Source organism: Chlorocebus sabaeus, chromosome 24, assembly GCF_047675955.1.
Source record: "Chlorocebus sabaeus isolate Y175 chromosome 24, mChlSab1.0.hap1, whole genome shotgun sequence".
Lineage (NCBI taxonomy): Eukaryota > Metazoa > Chordata > Mammalia > Primates > Cercopithecidae > Chlorocebus > Chlorocebus sabaeus.
Window position 1 is genome coordinate 37,762,335 of NC_132927.1, and position 16,740 is coordinate 37,779,074.

General features: G+C 43.7%; 1 protein-coding gene across 2 annotated transcripts in view; it reads left to right on the forward strand.

Moving 5' to 3' along the window:
• PRKCH (protein kinase C eta) overlaps positions 1-16,740 on the forward strand; it is a 231,216-nt gene that overhangs the window by 47,654 nt on the left and 166,822 nt on the right. Inside the window, exon 1 of one of the 2 annotated variants that reach the window (XM_007986897.3) lies at positions 10,665-10,968. The exons of the other annotated variant lie outside the window; for it this stretch is intronic. Coding sequence (XP_007985088.1) covers positions 10,912-10,968 — 57 coding nt within the window. The 5' untranslated portion in view covers positions 10,665-10,911. Of the gene's footprint in view, positions 1-10,664; positions 10,969-16,740 lie in introns of those variants that run through there. 2 annotated transcript variants of the gene reach the window in all.

Sequence of the window (16,740 nt, forward strand, 5' to 3'; positions counted from 1 at the left end):
TTAAACTATTGATGCATAGATAATATCTGCAAGCAGTAACACATATGCATATATCTGTATGTTTATGTGTATATATATGTGTGTATGTGTATGGTTTTTTATTTTTATTTTTATTTCTTTTTGAGACGGAGTCTTGCTCTGTTACCGAGGTTGGAGTGCAGTGGCGCGATCTTTGCCTCCCAGGTTCAAGCGATTCTCCTGTCTCAGCCTCCCAAGTAGTTGGGATTACAGGCGCCCATCACCACACCTGGCTAATTTTTGTATTTTTAATAGAGACAGGGTTTCACCATGTTGGTCAGGCTGCCTCGAACTCCTGACCTCAAGTGATCCACCTGCCTCAGCCTCCCAAAACGTTGGGATTATAGGTGTGAGCCATCGTGCCTGGCTGTGTGTGTTCTTTTAAAAACTGAGAACCCTAATACATACAAAATATACTTTCTTTGGTTGTTGGAGAAAAAGAGAAGGGATGAGGCAGTGATGAGAACAGTGAAGGCAAACTACAGTGGTTGCCCAACTTTACTGGAGTCACCTGGAGTTTAAGTGTGATGCTGGTTTGCTAGGCCTGGGGGTGAGGCCTGCATTTGTAATAAGTGTATCAGGAAATTCTGGCCCATGAGAGCTGGGAGAGGTTTAGCACTGGGTAGAAAAATGAAAGACCCTATCTGCTTTAAACCTGCTCCAAATCTTTGTATCCATTTTTGGATAGGGAGTTCCTGTTCAGATTTTCTGCAACTTTTCCTGAAATCGAAGAGTGTAATGGGCACAATATCATTCATATTAGTCTTAGCTCCAAAAAGTACTCATTATGTTAGATGTTCATTGGAAGTAGTTTGTAACTGATTTTTTTCTCTTTCTTCTCTCTCTGTCTGTATTTCTCTCTTCTACTTCTATTTTTAGTTGGAGAGAAGACATTTTACCAACAACTTGTCTGAAAACAATTTGGAGATAGGAGTACTCATAGAAAACTCTTGGGGTTCTCACTGTGGGTCTTCTCCAGGGGTGTGGATAACACTAAACACTGCAGTATGGAAACTGGCGCAGAGCAGAATGTGCTGTGACACTGGCCAACTGGAGACAGTTGGGACGGGGGATGACTTAACATTAACATGGGAATGTTACATTCACAGTCTAGAAAGGCCAGGTGTTCTTTTGCACTGCTGCCTCAGGCTCTCTTTTCATCTATTTAGTGAATAACCAAATTTATCACCTGTAGTAATCAGTTACTAATTTAGAATTTAATTTCTCTAAGAGTTACCTGGATTTAGGGCTCAGTGAAGGCAGTTTTTATTTAAAAGCATTTTTCTTGAATAAACATTTTATTTTAGAACAGTTTTAGGATTACAGAGAAACTGTGAAGATAGTACAGAGAATTCCCATATACCCCACAGTCAATTTTCTGTATTATTAATGTCTTACATTAGTATCCTACATTGTCACAGCTAATGAATCAATAATGATACATTATTACTAATTAAACTTCATAGTTTATCAGATTTCCTTAGATTTTACCTAGTATCCCATTTCTGTGTTAGGATCCCATTCAAGATACCACATCATGTTTATATAAGTCTGCTTAGGTTCCTCTAGTCTGTGACAGTTTCTTAGACTTTCCTTGGTTTTGGTGAGCTTAACAGCTTGAGAAGTCCTAGTCAGATATTTTATAGAATGTTCTTCAAATTGGGTTTGTCTAATGTTTTTCCTGTGGTTAGACAAGGGTTTTGGGAGGAAGACCACATGGGCATAGTACCATATTTCATTCCATCATGTTGTATCAATTGCGTAATTAGCTTTTACATGCATACATGCTATCCAAATGACCTATCACTGTTGATGTGAACCTTGGTTTCGTGGCTAAAATTATGTTTGTCATATTTCTCCCATAAAGTTCCCCTTCCCTATCTTTCCATACTGTACTCTTGTGAAGGAAGTCACTGTGTATAGCTCACACTTTAGTTGTGGAGAATTATGCTCCACCTCCCTGAGGGAGGTAGTATTTAGAGAAATTATTGGGAATTCCTCTGCTTGGGAGATTTGTCTGTTCTCCCCCATTTATTTATTTATTCTATCATTTATTTGTATCAGTATGGACTCCTGCATATTTTATATTTTAGGTTATAATCTAATATCACATGATTGTGTTGCTCAAATTGTTTCAGATTTGGTTTTTGGGAGCTGTTTCAATTGGCTCCTGTGTCTCTTTGTGACATGCCCCCCATCCTGGTGGGTTTTTGTTGTTGCATGTGCTTTTTAAAATCACATCCTTACTCTTTCTGGCACTATGAGATGCCCCTGGCTCACTTTGTATATTCTTTGCCCCATCCCTAGAATCAGTTATTTCTCCAGGGACCCTGGTTCCTTTTGTTGGAGAATGGTTTTAGAAACCAAGTTCTGGGCACTGCGTGTCCTTGTTGCCACTGAGGTGTCATTGCTTTTAGGTCTGCTCAGCTGACAGAACAGAGAAATAGGTGCATACTCACCCTTGTATTTACACATATCTATAAATATTGCTATATGTATCCATCTGTATCTATATTAAGTTGAACAGGAGTTCATGCTAATGTTTTCAACTCCAATACAGTGTTACAGGGATAATTCTGGCCTTTCCCCTTTGTGTGCAAACTCCTGCTCCAACAGTGGAAAACTGGTTCCTACCACCCACCATCCATTTACTTACATGCATAGTGGTTTCAGAATTGTTAACTTGTACCCCTTATGAAAAAGAACTTTATTGGCTAGAGTTCAGTGGTTATGTGAAATTCATTATGTGAAATTCATTTTGCCCTTAGATCTAGAGTCCATACTCATTTCTAGAGGTGCTTAAGTCAGCACCTTTTCCCTCACTTCTTTCATTGAGGTTATTTCATGCATTTTGATACAGTTGATCCTCATGTCATAGTCTGTATTTCATATTCCACCCCAGGATCTCTTGATACCCTAACTTTTTTAAATTGCATAAATTCAAGTTCTACGTGCTATAAAGTTCTATGGGTTGTAAGAAATGCTTAGTGTCCTCTGTCTACCATTATAGTATCATAGAGAACAATTTCACCGCCTTAAAAAAATTATCTCATGGGCCTCAACTCACCATTTGGTTTAACAGTCCTGCTGAGAGAGTCCTGCCAGTTGCGTCTGAGAGACAGTCCTGCCAGTTGCACCTGCTGAGAGAGTCCTTCAGTTGCATCTGAAACCAGTCTGGTCTTTGATTTTACCTCATGTTCAGAAAATGCTCTCAGGCTGTCACCAGGCTGAAGAACTAGTTGGGTTGTAGCTATGTTCGTGAATCTAGTTCCCAATAACTGGCTGTATTAGTCTGTTCTCACACTGCTGTAAAGAACTACTTGAGACTGGGTAATTTATGAAGAAAGAGGTTTAATGGACTCACATTCCACAGGTTGTACAGAAGCATGACTGGGAGGCCTCAGGGAACTTAAAATCATGGTGGAAGGCAAAGGGGAAGCAAGCAGCATGGCGGAGCAGGGGGGAAAGAGAGAGGGAGAGTGAAGGGGAAAGTGCACACACTTTCAACCAACCTGATGTCATGAGAACTCACTGTCATGAGAACAGCAGCGGGGAAGTCTGCTTCCATAATTCAGTCGCCTCCCAGCAGGCCTGTCTCCTGACAGGTGGAGATTACAGTTTGAGATGAGGGGGAACACAGAACCAGACCATATCATTCCGCCCTGGCCCCTCCCAAATCTCATGTCCTTCTCAATCAATTATGCCCTTCCCAACAGTCCCCCAAAGTCTTTGTTTTTGTTTTTGAGACAGAGCATCAGTCTGTCACCCAGGCTGGAGTGCAGTGGTGTGATCTTGGCTCACTGAAACCTCCACCTCCCAGGTTCAAGCAATTCTTCTGCCTCAGCCTCCTGAGTAGTTGGGACTACAGGCATGCTCCACCACGCCCAGCTAATTTTTTTGTATTTTTAGTAGAGATGGGATTTTGCCATGTTTGGCCAGGCTGGTCTCAAACTTCTGACCTCAAGTGATCTGCCTGCCTTGGCCTCCCAAAGTGCTGGGATTACAGGCATGAGCCATCATGCTTGGCCTGTCCCCCAAAGTATGAACTCATTCCAGCATTAATGAGTCCACAGTCCAAAGTCTCATCTGAGACAAAGGCAAGTCCCTTCCACCTATGAGCCTGTAAAATCAAAAACAAGTTAGTTACTTCTAAGATGCAACGGGGGCACAGGCATTGGGTAAATACTCCCATTGCAAAAGGGAGAAATTGGCCAAAACAATGGGGCTACAGGCCCCATGCAAGTCCAAAACCCAGCAGGGCAGTCATTAAATCTTAAAGCTCCAAAGTAATCTCCTTTGACTCCATGTCTCACATTCAGGGCACACTAATGCAAGGGATGGGCCCCCAAAGTCTTGGGCAGCTCCACTCTGTGCCTATACAAGGTACAGCCCCTGTGACTGCTTTCATGGGCTAGCATTGAGTGCCTGTGGCTTTTCCAGGTGCGAGATGCAAGCTATCGGTGGATCTACCATTCTGGGGTCTGGAGGACAGTGTCTGTCTTCCCACAGCTCCTCTAGGCAGTGCCCCAGTGGGGACTCTGTGTGGGGGTTTCAACCCCACATTTCCCCTTTGCAGTGCCCTCATAGAGGTTCACCATGAGGGCTCCATCCCTGCAACAGACTTCTGCCTTGACATCCAGACATTTCCATACCTCTTCTGAAATCTAGGTGAAGGCTCCCAAACATCAGCTCTTGTCTTCTGTACACCCACGGGCCCAACACCATATAGAAGTTGCCAAGGCTTGGGACTTGCACCCTCTGAAGCCACAGCCCAAGCTGTACATTGGCCCCTTTTAGCCGTGGTTGGAGCTGGAGTGGCTGGGACACAGGTTGCCAGGTCCTAAGGCTGTACAGAGCAGTGAGGGCCTTAGGCTTGGCCCCTGAAACCATTTTCCTCTTCTAGGCCTCCCAGTCTGTGATGAGAAGGGCTACTGTGCAGATCTCTGAAATGCTCTGGATATATTTTCCCCATTATCTTGGCTATAAACATTTGGCTCCTTGTTGCTGATGCAAATTCCTGCAGCTGGCTTTAATTTCTCCCCAGAAAATGGGTTTTTGTTTTCTACTGCATGGTTGGACTGCAAATTTTCCAAACTTTTATGCTGTGCTTCCCTTTTAAACGTAAGTTCTAATTTTACACCATTTCTTTCTTCACTCATATGAGCGTATACTTTTAGAAACAGCTAGGCTACATCTTGAACTCTTTCCTGGTTAGAAATTTCTTCTGCCAGTTACCCAAAATTATCTCTCTCAAGTTCAGAGTTCCACAGATCTCTAGGGCAGGGCCAAATGCCACCAGTCTCTTTGCTAAAGCATAGGAAGAGTGACCTTTACTCCAGTTCCCAATAAGTTACTCAGTCTCCATCTGAGACACCTCAGCTTGGACTTCATTGCCCATATCACTATCAGCATTTTGGTTTCAACCATTGGAACAAATACTAGGAAGTTACAATCTTTCCCACATCTCCCTGTCTTCTTCTGAGCCCTCCACACTGTTCCAACCTCTACCTGTTACCCAGTTCCAAAGTTGCTACCATACTTTTCAGGTATCTTTATAGCAATACCCCACTCTTGGTAAAAATTTTCTGTGTTAGTCTGTTCTCACACTGTTATACAGAACTACCTGAGACTGGGTAATTTATGAAGAAAATAGATTTAATTGACTCATAGTTCTGTGGCCTATACAACAGCATGCTAGGAGGTGAGGGGAAGCAAGCACATCATATGGCAGAACAGGACAGACAGAGAGTGAAGGGGGAAGTGCCACACACTTTCAAACAACCAGATCTCTTGAGAACTCACTGACTATCATGAGAACAGCAAAGGGGAAGTCTGCTTCCATGATTCAGTCACCTCCCAGCAGGCCCCTTCCCAATACGAGGGGATTACAATTCGAGATGAGATTTAGGTGGGAACACAGAGCCAAACCATACCATGGGCAAAAGTTGATTTTATGAGAAGTGAGAGAATGAGACAGGTGAACATTTTGAAGCCTGTGTGGCAAATTTTAATTAGCCAGGTTTATTAAAAACTCAGCTACTTGGGAGACTGAGGCAGGAGAATCACTTGAACCCAGGAGGCAGAGGTTGCATTGAACCGAGATCACACCACTGCACTCCAGCCTGAGCAACAAGAGCGAAATTCTATCTCAAAAAAAAAAGAAAAAAAAACTCATAAATACATTAAGATTTTATTCACAGTGTGGTGGGTATGGTACTCAAGGCCTTTAATGGGATTTTAGTAGTCCAAACCTAATTCAGTCCCAGATGACTGCAATATAATGGAGATAATGCCGCTTTACTTTTCCTTACTCAGAAGGAGTTCTGCTCAGGGTAGCCAGGGTGCCTTTCCCAGCACTCTTCTTTCTCTTTTGCCAGTTCTGCTCTCTCTCATTCTGTAAACATGACTTTGATCCTTGATTCTTTGCTCTTTGAATTGTACAATTGCTCCTTGGGGGTCAGTCAGCTGTCTTGTGGTTCAGTTATTCCTGTGTGGATGACTCTACCTGCAGCCCAGCCCTTTATTTTAAGTTTCAGGTCCCATTTGTCTTTTTGTCAAACATTTCTAATCTCCCTACAAATCAATATTTTTAAAAACCAGAGTCATTCCAAACCAACTGACCCTCTGGATTGCCTTACTTCTTACAGTTTTAGTCTTACAGTATTCCAGATGCTAGAGCCGCCTTTGGGCTTTTCATCATCCCTAATCCTTACCCACCAAGTCCTGCTGAGCTTCTTTCATGATATTTCTCTCCTGCTTCCTCCACCGCACACTTGTACCACTGAGATAGTCTCTTAATTCTGCCCAGCACCTCCAGCCCAGTCTACACCCTTCTAGTTTGTCCTCCAGCCTGTTGTTTTAGGACTGTTGCTAGCCTAATTATTTGAAATGAAATTTCTGTTCTTAACTTGGCATCCAAACCTTTCATCCATTGCATTTCTAGCTTTACCTTCTAATTTCTAGCTTTACCTTCTAATTCACTTAAATGAGATACAATTTAATCAAACCACGTATTCCTTGCAGCTTCTGTGCTGTTTTCCACATCTCTCTCTTTCCCCGTCTTGGCAGGGTAAATTTTAGAGGTGGAATGAAATTTGCAGGTGGAAGTTATGGGGATATGGATTGGTTTTAGCTTAATGTAAGGATGACCTTTCCAACAGAACTGTGAATGATGGAGTGGGTATCATGGAAGAAGTCTACCTGTTATCTCCCAGGTCATCTGCTGTCATCTCCCCTTTAAAGACCTCATCTTCCATATCTGCACATTTGACTTCTCCTCTCTTTTGAAGCTGCTTGTTTCCATGTCCCATGACGTTAAACTTGGGGACTCCTCCCACCTCTTAGATTGTATTTTCTCTGGTTCTTTCTTTCACTCCGTAAGTGAATTTGTTTTTTCTTTTCTTCTTTTCCTGTGCTCTTTCTTGAAAAGTTTTACAGCTCTTAGACCTAGTGTTTACCTTTTGAGAATCATAACCCCAGCCCTATGTTTAACTACATGATTTGTCTTTATTTCCAACTTCTTGCCAGATATTTCTATTTGAGTACTTTTGTGTCCAAATTTAAACTCATTTCCTTCCCTTTAAAACATGTTCTTTCCCTGAGTTCCCTGGCTGATTAGTGGCAACAGAGATTGGCAGATCTTTCTGTAAAGGGCCAGAGAGTAATATTTTTGTCTTCGTGGGCCATGAGGTCTCAATCACAACTACTCATCTTGTAGATAATATGTAACTAAAGGGTGTGACTGTGCTTCAGTAAAACTTTACTTACAAAAATAGGCAGCAGCTGGCATCTGCCTTTGGGCTGCTGTTTGCTGACCCCAATCTAGGATACCCAGGCCCCAAAATCCATACTCCTTTGGGCTTTCCACTGCTTTTGTTTGCTCTCTTCCCATGATTATTAATTTTCACTGATTTCACCCTTAGCAAATGGTTCATACTTCTAGACCATAGCTGTCTCTCTGTTCATTGATCTAGCAGACAAAATGTTCCTTTTACATGTTAATCTCTATCATTTTACGTAATCAAAAACCTCTAGTGGCTCCCCTTGGCCCGCAACCTAAGGTTACAGTTCTTTGGGTGTAGCTTTTTCTACGTTTTGCCTCCAGCCTTCTCTCTTACTCCTATATGGACATTCCTCCAATGACACTGATCAAGTTTGTGTTCTGGTATTGGTTCTATCTCTTCTCACAAGGTGCTCCTGACTCAGAATGGTCTCACTTCCCACTAATTAAAACTTGCCTTCAGGCCTCAATTCAGGGTCTCACTTCCCAGGTAAAGCTTTGCCCTAGCCCAGTGATTGCTCCTCCTCTTGATCTGTATAGGGCTTGTTTTTTGTTGTTGTTGTTGTTTTTGTTTTGAGATAGCATCTCTCTCTCTCACTTAGGCTGGACTCAGGTGATCCTCCTGCTTCAGCCTCCTAAGTAGCTGGGATTACAAGCATGTACCACCACATCCGGCGAATGTTTAAATTTTTTTGTAGAGATGGGGTCTTATTATGTTGCTTAGGTTGTTCTGGAGCTTTGGCCTCAAGTGATCTTCCTATCTTGGCCTCCCAAAATACTGAGATTACAGATGTGAGCCACCACACCCAGCACTGAATAGTGCTTTTGATGTTGCCACTGACGTCGTTCAATTGAGACCACATTGGGTTGTAATTTGTGGTGTTCCTCCCTCTCCATCTGAATTTTTTTTTTTTTTTTTTTTTGAGGCAGAATCTTGCTCTGTTGCCCAGGCTGGAGTGCAGTGGCACAGTCTCGGCTCACCGCAAGCTTCGCCTCCCAGGTTCACGCCATTCTCCTGCCTCAGCCTCCCAAGTAACTGGGACTACAGGCGCCCACCACCACACCTGGTTAATTTTTTGTATTTTTAGAAGAGACGGGGTTTCACCGTGTTAGCCAGGATGGTCTCGATCTCCTGACCTCGTGATCCGTCTGCCTTGGCCTCCCAAAGTGCTGGGATTACAGGCGTGAGCCACTGCGCCCGGCCCCCACATCTGAATTTTCAGAAGCTGTTAAGGACAGCCCAGTAGATGCTCAGATGTCATAGGTAAAGGTCATATATTGAACTCTTTGTCTTTCCTCCAGTTCTGCTTCCCCCTTGGAGTCCCTGTCTCAGTTAATGGCTCCAAGGATCATCATTGCCTTGTGATTCTGACTCCTTCTCTTTCACCTCCACCCTACCTGCATCAGTTACAAAAAATCCAGCTGCTGCTCCCTCCTGTGTCTTTCTCCTGTCTGCCCCCTCCTCTCTATCGCTTCTGCTGCTGACTTAGCTCAGGTAACCACTGTCTTTCACTCAGACCATTGGAATAGGCTTTGAACATGAATTCCCACCACCAGTTTCTCTCCCCTTGTAATCCCAACAGTCATGTATCGGGATCTGACATGTAGGTATGACCTTGTAACTTTGCTGATTGAAACCCCTCAGTGGCTCCCCATTGCCCTGGGATAAGGACCAGCCTTCCAGCATGTAGTGAGTCCATTATTGATTGGATGCACTTTCCTCTGCAGCCCTATTTCTGACTTGTCTCATTTACATAGCTTACATTTGATCATCTGTAACCCCTATTATAGATGTGCATTTGCACATTCCCCCTCTCTGTGTAGATGCCTCCCCTCCCCAGGTCCACCAGGAAAACCATCACTTGAATTTCTAGGCATTGTACAAACGTTCCCTCTTTTGTGGAACTTTCATCTCCTTCCCTCCAGAAGACCAAGAGGAGTAAAGGTGTTATCATAGAGTAACTGTTGGGATAGAGACATAGGCTCGATCTATTTTCTAATGCCCCCTCAGATTCAGAGTCTTCCAAAGTTGGCCTGGAGACTGAGCAATGAATAATTAAGCAAACAAGTCTCTAAAACATCTTGAAATGCTTGTGTATGCTAAATATGTAGTTTTGAGTTCTTGTTTTGGTTTTGCTGGAGCTTTTGCCTTCTTCCTCCATTACAATGGATGATGAGAATCAACAATGTAGAATTCTTCTGGGTTAGTTTATGTCTTGTTTTTAACCTGGTATCTTCAGTTTGTTAAGACATTTTTCCTTTATTGTGGGGGTTCCCCTGCAAAGAAAGAGGCTCACTTGTGGGGCCGATGACCACTGTCTGTAGGCAACCCAGAGAGGTGTGAAAGAAAAAAGGGGGCTGTGAGGCTGCAGGGAGTATATTCCCCATCTCCAGCCAGGGTCACACCCGTCACTTCTGTTTAGTACCTCTTCCTAGTAAGGACAGTGTATGCTCCCTTTCTGGAAGGGTCTACTTAGCAGAAACGAGGAGGGGCAAGCTCATGTGGAAAGTGCCTTTTTGAAATGTTCTTTTATGTGGGGGACACACAGTATGGAGGGGATGCACAATTACTCTTCTGTGGTTCCCCTTGCTTACTCCAGGGTCTCCTTTGCCATGAGGTCCCTAGGGACGCCTTATCGGAGAAGAAGAAAAGTACCTTCTTAGTTCTTTTTTGTTTTGTTTTGTTTTATGATGGGGTTTCACTTTGTCACCTGGGCTGGAGTGCAGTGGTGCAATCGCGGTTCATTGTAGCCTCGACCTCCCAGCCTCAAGTGATCCTCCCACCTCAGCCTCCCAAGTAGCTGGGACTACAGGTGCATGCCACCACACCTGGCTCTTTTTTATTTTTTGTAGAGATGAAATCTACCTGTGTTACCCAGACTGATCTTGAACTCCTGGACTCAAGTGATCCTCCTGCCTTGGCCTCCCAAAGTGTTGGGATTTCAGATGTGAGCCACCGCAACCAACCCCTTCTTAGTTCTGGAGAGCGCAGTCTTGCCTGTGGTCCTATACCAAGAGTCCTCTCCTGATTTCCAGAGAGGACATTTGACTTCTTCAGGAGAACTCACCCCACTCCTTTTGGTCTATTAGGAGCACCAGAAGCTTTGGACCTGATGGGCTGGGCTTGGTCTCTTCAGAGCCTCTGTCCTCATTCACAGAGGAGGTATCAGGTAGGCCTTCCAGCACGGAATTACATTACCTGGGAATTTAAGTGGGAGGAATTGCAGTGGAGTATTTTGAAGAGCCTAAGGCAGCCTTCATTTAATTTACATTTTCGATTCTTCAGATATTGGAATCAAAGATTGAGACACACACACAACACCATAGCACACAGTAGACCATTTCTACCTTTAGCCATCTCCTTGTTAGAAAAAAAAAATAGTTTTGTCCTCAGAGGTCTCCAACTTGACTATTTATGATTTTTGCTATGGGCAGAAAAACTTTGAAAAATTAATTTTAATGTAAAAGAGTTTTACTTTTTCCAGAAGATAACACTTCCTATGCTAGAACCTGGGGGTAATGGGATCTGAGTTGAAGTCATTCTACGTTTAAATTTGTAGCAACCATGTGAGTATGTTTAGCTGGGAGGGGGAAGAATTATTGTGAGCCTTAAGGATGTATTTTAGAGAGTTTCTTTAGATGTATTTTAGAGAGTCTTCAGATGTCTACTTGCTCTGTAAAGTTCAGAAACTGTTTAGGACTTGGAACCTTAGAATATTAGATAGAAAAGGATTGATAGGCTTAGTCTACTCTTTTTGAGAAACTGAAGCCAGGTGACCTCCCCTAGTGGCAGGTAGGCAATGTCGGAGTTGTGATCATGGCCTGGGGCTCTTTTCCAACCTGCTCTCTGACCTCACATAGGATCCAGATTGAACAGGTAAAGGGTGGACCAAAGCGTTAATCAGTAAAGTAATGACAGTGTTTTCTTTCATTTGAAACCAGTCAGATTTGACAAGCCCTACTTTTCTGTTCAGTTTTTGCCATCATTGTTTTCTGGAAGTTTTTAATCTGTGATTTCTCTTAGTATGCTTTGACACATAACACCTAGTCTGATTGTTATAGAGGTGAAAGTAGAAAATTAACAGGGATGTAGTATTTGCCTCATGCAACTTCTTTTCCTTTAAACCCCTTCCCACGTTGGGGAGACACATTGTGTGTCTACAGCATGTGACGCTGACTCGGACTCTCCGGGCAGCTGACTAATGGCACCTAAACTGCCTGCTGCATTTTCCCTGCCCCAGCACAGACTTGCTTAGCAGCTCCTGCCTCGGGCCCTCATTGAGAATCTCCAGCAGCACATCAGGCTGGTGCCACTCCCAGTGGCCTTGGCAGTGAGGCGGTGAGGCGGGAGCACCCTCAGGTGCTGATAGCACACGTCTTGCCCAGGTTCCCAGGGGAATGAGTGATGTGATGACCTCATATGCCAGAAGCCAGGGCAGGCATGCTTCAGGCTGAGAGAGCAACAGATGGACCTCAGGCAGATGCAGTCAGAGCAGCCTCAGGGGAGGCTGGTGCGGCACCAGTGTGGCATCTTCCCAGCGTCTGAATGTTGGTGTTCACTGTTTGTGTGACCTCACCCAATTCAGTAACCTTCCTGAGCCTCCATTTTTCCATCTGTGCAATGGTGGTTATAATACTTAACACTGCAAGTGGTGAAGGTGAGAGATAATATATGTCAAACACTTAGCAGTTGACCAAGCTAAAGACATAGCTGTTGTTTTTATTATTGGAAACACAGCCTAAGCCAGGCACAGTAGCTCACACCAGTAATTTTAGCACTTTGGGAGGCCGAGGCAGGTGGACCACTTGAGCTCAGGAGTTCGAGACCAGCCTGGGCAACATAATGAGACCCATCTCTATAAAAAATACAAAAATTAGCTGGGCGTGGTGGTGTGCACCCATAATTCCAGCTACACTGGAGACTGAGTTGGGAGGTTGACTTGAGCCCAGGAGACGGAGGTTTCAGGGAGCTGTGATTGTGCCACTGCACTCCAGCCTGGGTGACAGAGCCAGACTCTGTCTCAAAACAGACAAACAAACAAACAAAAAACAAGAAAAACCAATACAGCCTTATTTTTCCTGTTAGGTTATTGGTACAATCCTGTTAGAATTTTTTTTCTTTAGGAATTTGAATGCTCATTTTTAAGCTTGATAATTTCAGGTGGAAGAGAATCATGAAATGCTTTGTCATGTTTTTAGGTTCATTATTTATCCCTAGAGTAAGACTTAGGAAAGCCATAGAAAAGAGCCATCCAGCCAAGAATTGAATTTTGTCAACTTCTTTATTACAGAGGTTTGCTCAAAACCCATAGAGTCTAGATGAACCTTCCACCTTTGCCCCCAAAATTGTTTTTTTCTTTTAATATGCTAGATCCCTCTGCTTATTCCAGGCTGAAATGAATGTTATGTAGCTAGAAGTTTCCTGTCTGTGATCAATTCTAATGGCTTTTGTGAAGGGAAATGGTTGTAAATTATTACCAGTTAATTAAATGAATGTTTCTCTTGAGTCCTTTGTGCAGGCTTTTACCCAAGCCTGTTTAGAATCATGGAACATTAGAGCTAGAATATTTTTAGACAACTCTTGCTTCATGGACAAGGAGACTTAGCCAGCGATATAAGTACTTGCCCAACTCCTGCAAAGTGATGCCAAGGAAAAGCAAACTTTGGCTGAGGGTGTAGGAGTGGCTGTGCTGGGGATCCGGTGGGTACATCAAGCTAACAGAGTATAATTTCTAAGCAGTGAGCCCTTGTCATCCATATGTCACCAGTATTCCTTGGAGCCATCTTGGAGTACTTTTGTTTTTTACAAAGTGCTATCATGTAAGACTATTCTGTAGTAAATATTACCATTCCTATTTTTATAGGTGAGGAAATTGAGGTGGTCAGATGACCTTATTTAGTTCTTAGGCCAACTCAACAGATATGTATTGAGTGTTTACTTGGTTCAAGGAACTCTGCTAGGCTCCTTGGGAACATAGTATCAGATCCTGCTGGAATGGAGGTTACAGACTTATTACAAGTGATGAGATACATGTATGAAAATGTAAGTAATTGTTCAAGGTATGGATAAGTGTTAAGATAATAATAGTTGAGATGTGAATTTTGAGACTGGAGGGATCAGTGTGAATATCAAATCCCGGCACCAGTTTCTTCCTTCTGCTCCTGAAGCTGTGTCATCTTCTGTGCTCGGTTATCCATCCAACCTGCAGCCCTGGGAGGTCCTCTGGGGAGTCTTGAGTACCTGGCAATTGTCCCGGCCCTGGGAGTCATTCAGTAAAGATTCAAATGAATGGATGGATAGATGCAGTGAAGAGAGACAGGCTTTCCAGGCAGAGAACATGGCATGAGCAAATGCGTGGCTGAGTAATAGAGCCAGGAGGCGGGCCTGACTAGGAGAGCAGGTTTTAAAAAGGGATTTTTTTCTTCTTTTTATATTTTAACTTTCTAAAGTGACAATGGAAGGAAGGGAATTTTGAAAACGAAGTTTGGATAGATTAGTGGGAAGGCAGCAAAAGGGGAGCCCAAGTGGTCCTGAAAGCCACGTGGAGCAGGGTGTTTTATTCTGAAGACTCTGGGAAGCCAGCGGAGGCTTTGGAGGGGGAAGTTGATGAGAACAGCACTTTAGAAAAGGCTGTTTCTGGTGGGGTGTCCCATGACTGCAGGAGAAAGGATGAGGGGAGGAGGCCTGCAGTGACAGGGATCCTAGAGTGATGGAGGGAACAAAAGGAAAAACAGATGGTCACGGTGCCTCGAGTTGGAGTGGCTCCGGGATTTTAAGCCTGGGAATGCAGAAGAACAGTGGTTTTAGTGATTCAGTGATGACCACTGGAAGCTTTAGGAGAACACATGGAATTGGAGCCCTTTAAAGCAGGAATTGGCCCCTTAGAATCTAGCTCAGGCTTCCCAGATGTTGGTCCGTGGTCTGGCTATATCACAGTCACCCGCAGAACTTTTAAAAACAGCAGATGCCTAGACCCCATTCCCTTGCCCCAGAAAATTTAAAATCAATAGATCACCTGTGGGGCCTGGGAATCTTATATTTAATCCCTGTCTGTGGTTCTTTGGCAAAAGAGGTTGAATGGCCTTCCTGATGTCACAAACTGGTCAGGACAGAGCACCAGGATCCAGGTCTTCTCTGTCTTTGCTATTACTCAGCCACAATGTGGGAGATAGGGGATAAGTTCAGCCAGGGAGGTGTAGTATTTGAGGCAGCGCTGATTCATGTGAGTTCAACACTGATGACTCTTTGAGGAAGGGGTTACTTGGCATGAGAACTCAAGGGTTAGATGGCTGTGAGGGTGCATGTTGGGAATCATTCAGCCAAGAAATGCTTTCCCGAGTGGCTGCTGCGAACCAGGCACAGGATAGAGCTTCGGGGACTCTAAAGTGTAGAACAGAGTGGTAGAAACAACATAGAGAACCCTAAGGGCTGAAACTGTGTTTGTGTTTTGTTCTCTGAGCTGTTTTGAGTAAATTTAGGTATAAGTTACAACGTATGGGTTGAAATTCATTATTTTGGGTATGGATGTCCAATTGTTCTAGCACCATTTGTTGACACTGAGTTTTTATACTTTTGTTCATTTGTCTGTTTGTGTATAAGAATCACATTTTTTTTAAAGACTACTGTTATCTGGGTTTCAACAAGGGCCCAGGAGTTATTCTTTTTACCAAGAGAAGTGGTCTGTAGGGGAGGGGGTTTGTGTATTTATTGCTCCTTGAATGACTGTTAGAGTAAGAATGCTAAGTGTGTTCATTTCTATGTGGGGCTACCCTAGACTCTGACCTCAGCTCTGTCCTGTTAGACACTCTGTCAGTACATTAGCCAGTGACATAGGTCGCCTGAGGCCCTGATTTGGGGAGCCATAAAACTGAGAAGGGGAGTGAATGAACTGACTGGATTTGCCATCCAGTGAACCCTGTGACCTGGAACAAGCCAAAATATTGCAGAAAAAAAAAATGAAGCACTTAGGTTTTTGTGAAGGTTTTGAGCCTAACCACTGCACAAGCACAGGATGTGGGAAGCAAAGCCTTATAGCACCTAGAAAAGATGCAGAGGTTTTAGTTCATTGTAAGCTCAGCCTGGGCCACTGGGGCCTCTCAGAGCCCCGTGTATTCTCGCTGCGTCGGTAAAGGGCACTGTCGCTGTGAAGATCAACGTTAGTGATAATCTTGCTCTCACTCGTGAAGGTCAGGTTGATTTCACACTCAGGCTGATTTCACCGTTTAATGGGGGTATGGAGAAATTGGGGCATGTCAGGAGGAAACTGACCAGAATGGTGAAGGAGGAGAAAATCATGTCCTACATGAAGTTGCTGAGAGTTTCAGATACCCATGTCTATCTTGTTTACTCATTTGTTCCACAAACCATTTTGTGTCCCCTTATATGCAAGGTAGGGTCTCCTTTGGGGACAGGGCATAATGACTACAACATGATGTGGGTTCCAGCAGTAGTCTTCATAACAGGTGTGGAGTTGCCCACCTGTCTGAAAGAGGTCTGGGAAGGTCCCCCTATACAGGTGGGTCTTGAATTGATGGACAAATTGGAGTCTGACAAGTATGAAAAGGAAGAAAGGAGTTTCCAGCCAGAAAGATCACATACCCCAAATCACTAGGCAATAAGCTACAGATGAGTAATGTGTAATTTTCATAATTTTGACTATATTCCCCAGTGTGCTGCTTGACCCATAATGCGTTTGGTTGCTCTCTCAGAATAAATAACATACCTCCCTGGAGAGTGTACAAGAATTAAGAGATGAGGATGCTGGTGTATGCAGCTGTAGTGGTGGGAAGAGCTTAGGCTGAAAGGTAAGAAGGGGTATAGTGTCTAGGGCTATGTGCTGTGCTAAAGAATTTGGACCTCATCATGGACAGGAGAGGAAACACTGACGGTTTCTAAGTTAGGAAGCCACATGGTCAGATTTTAATTTTTGAAACATATCACT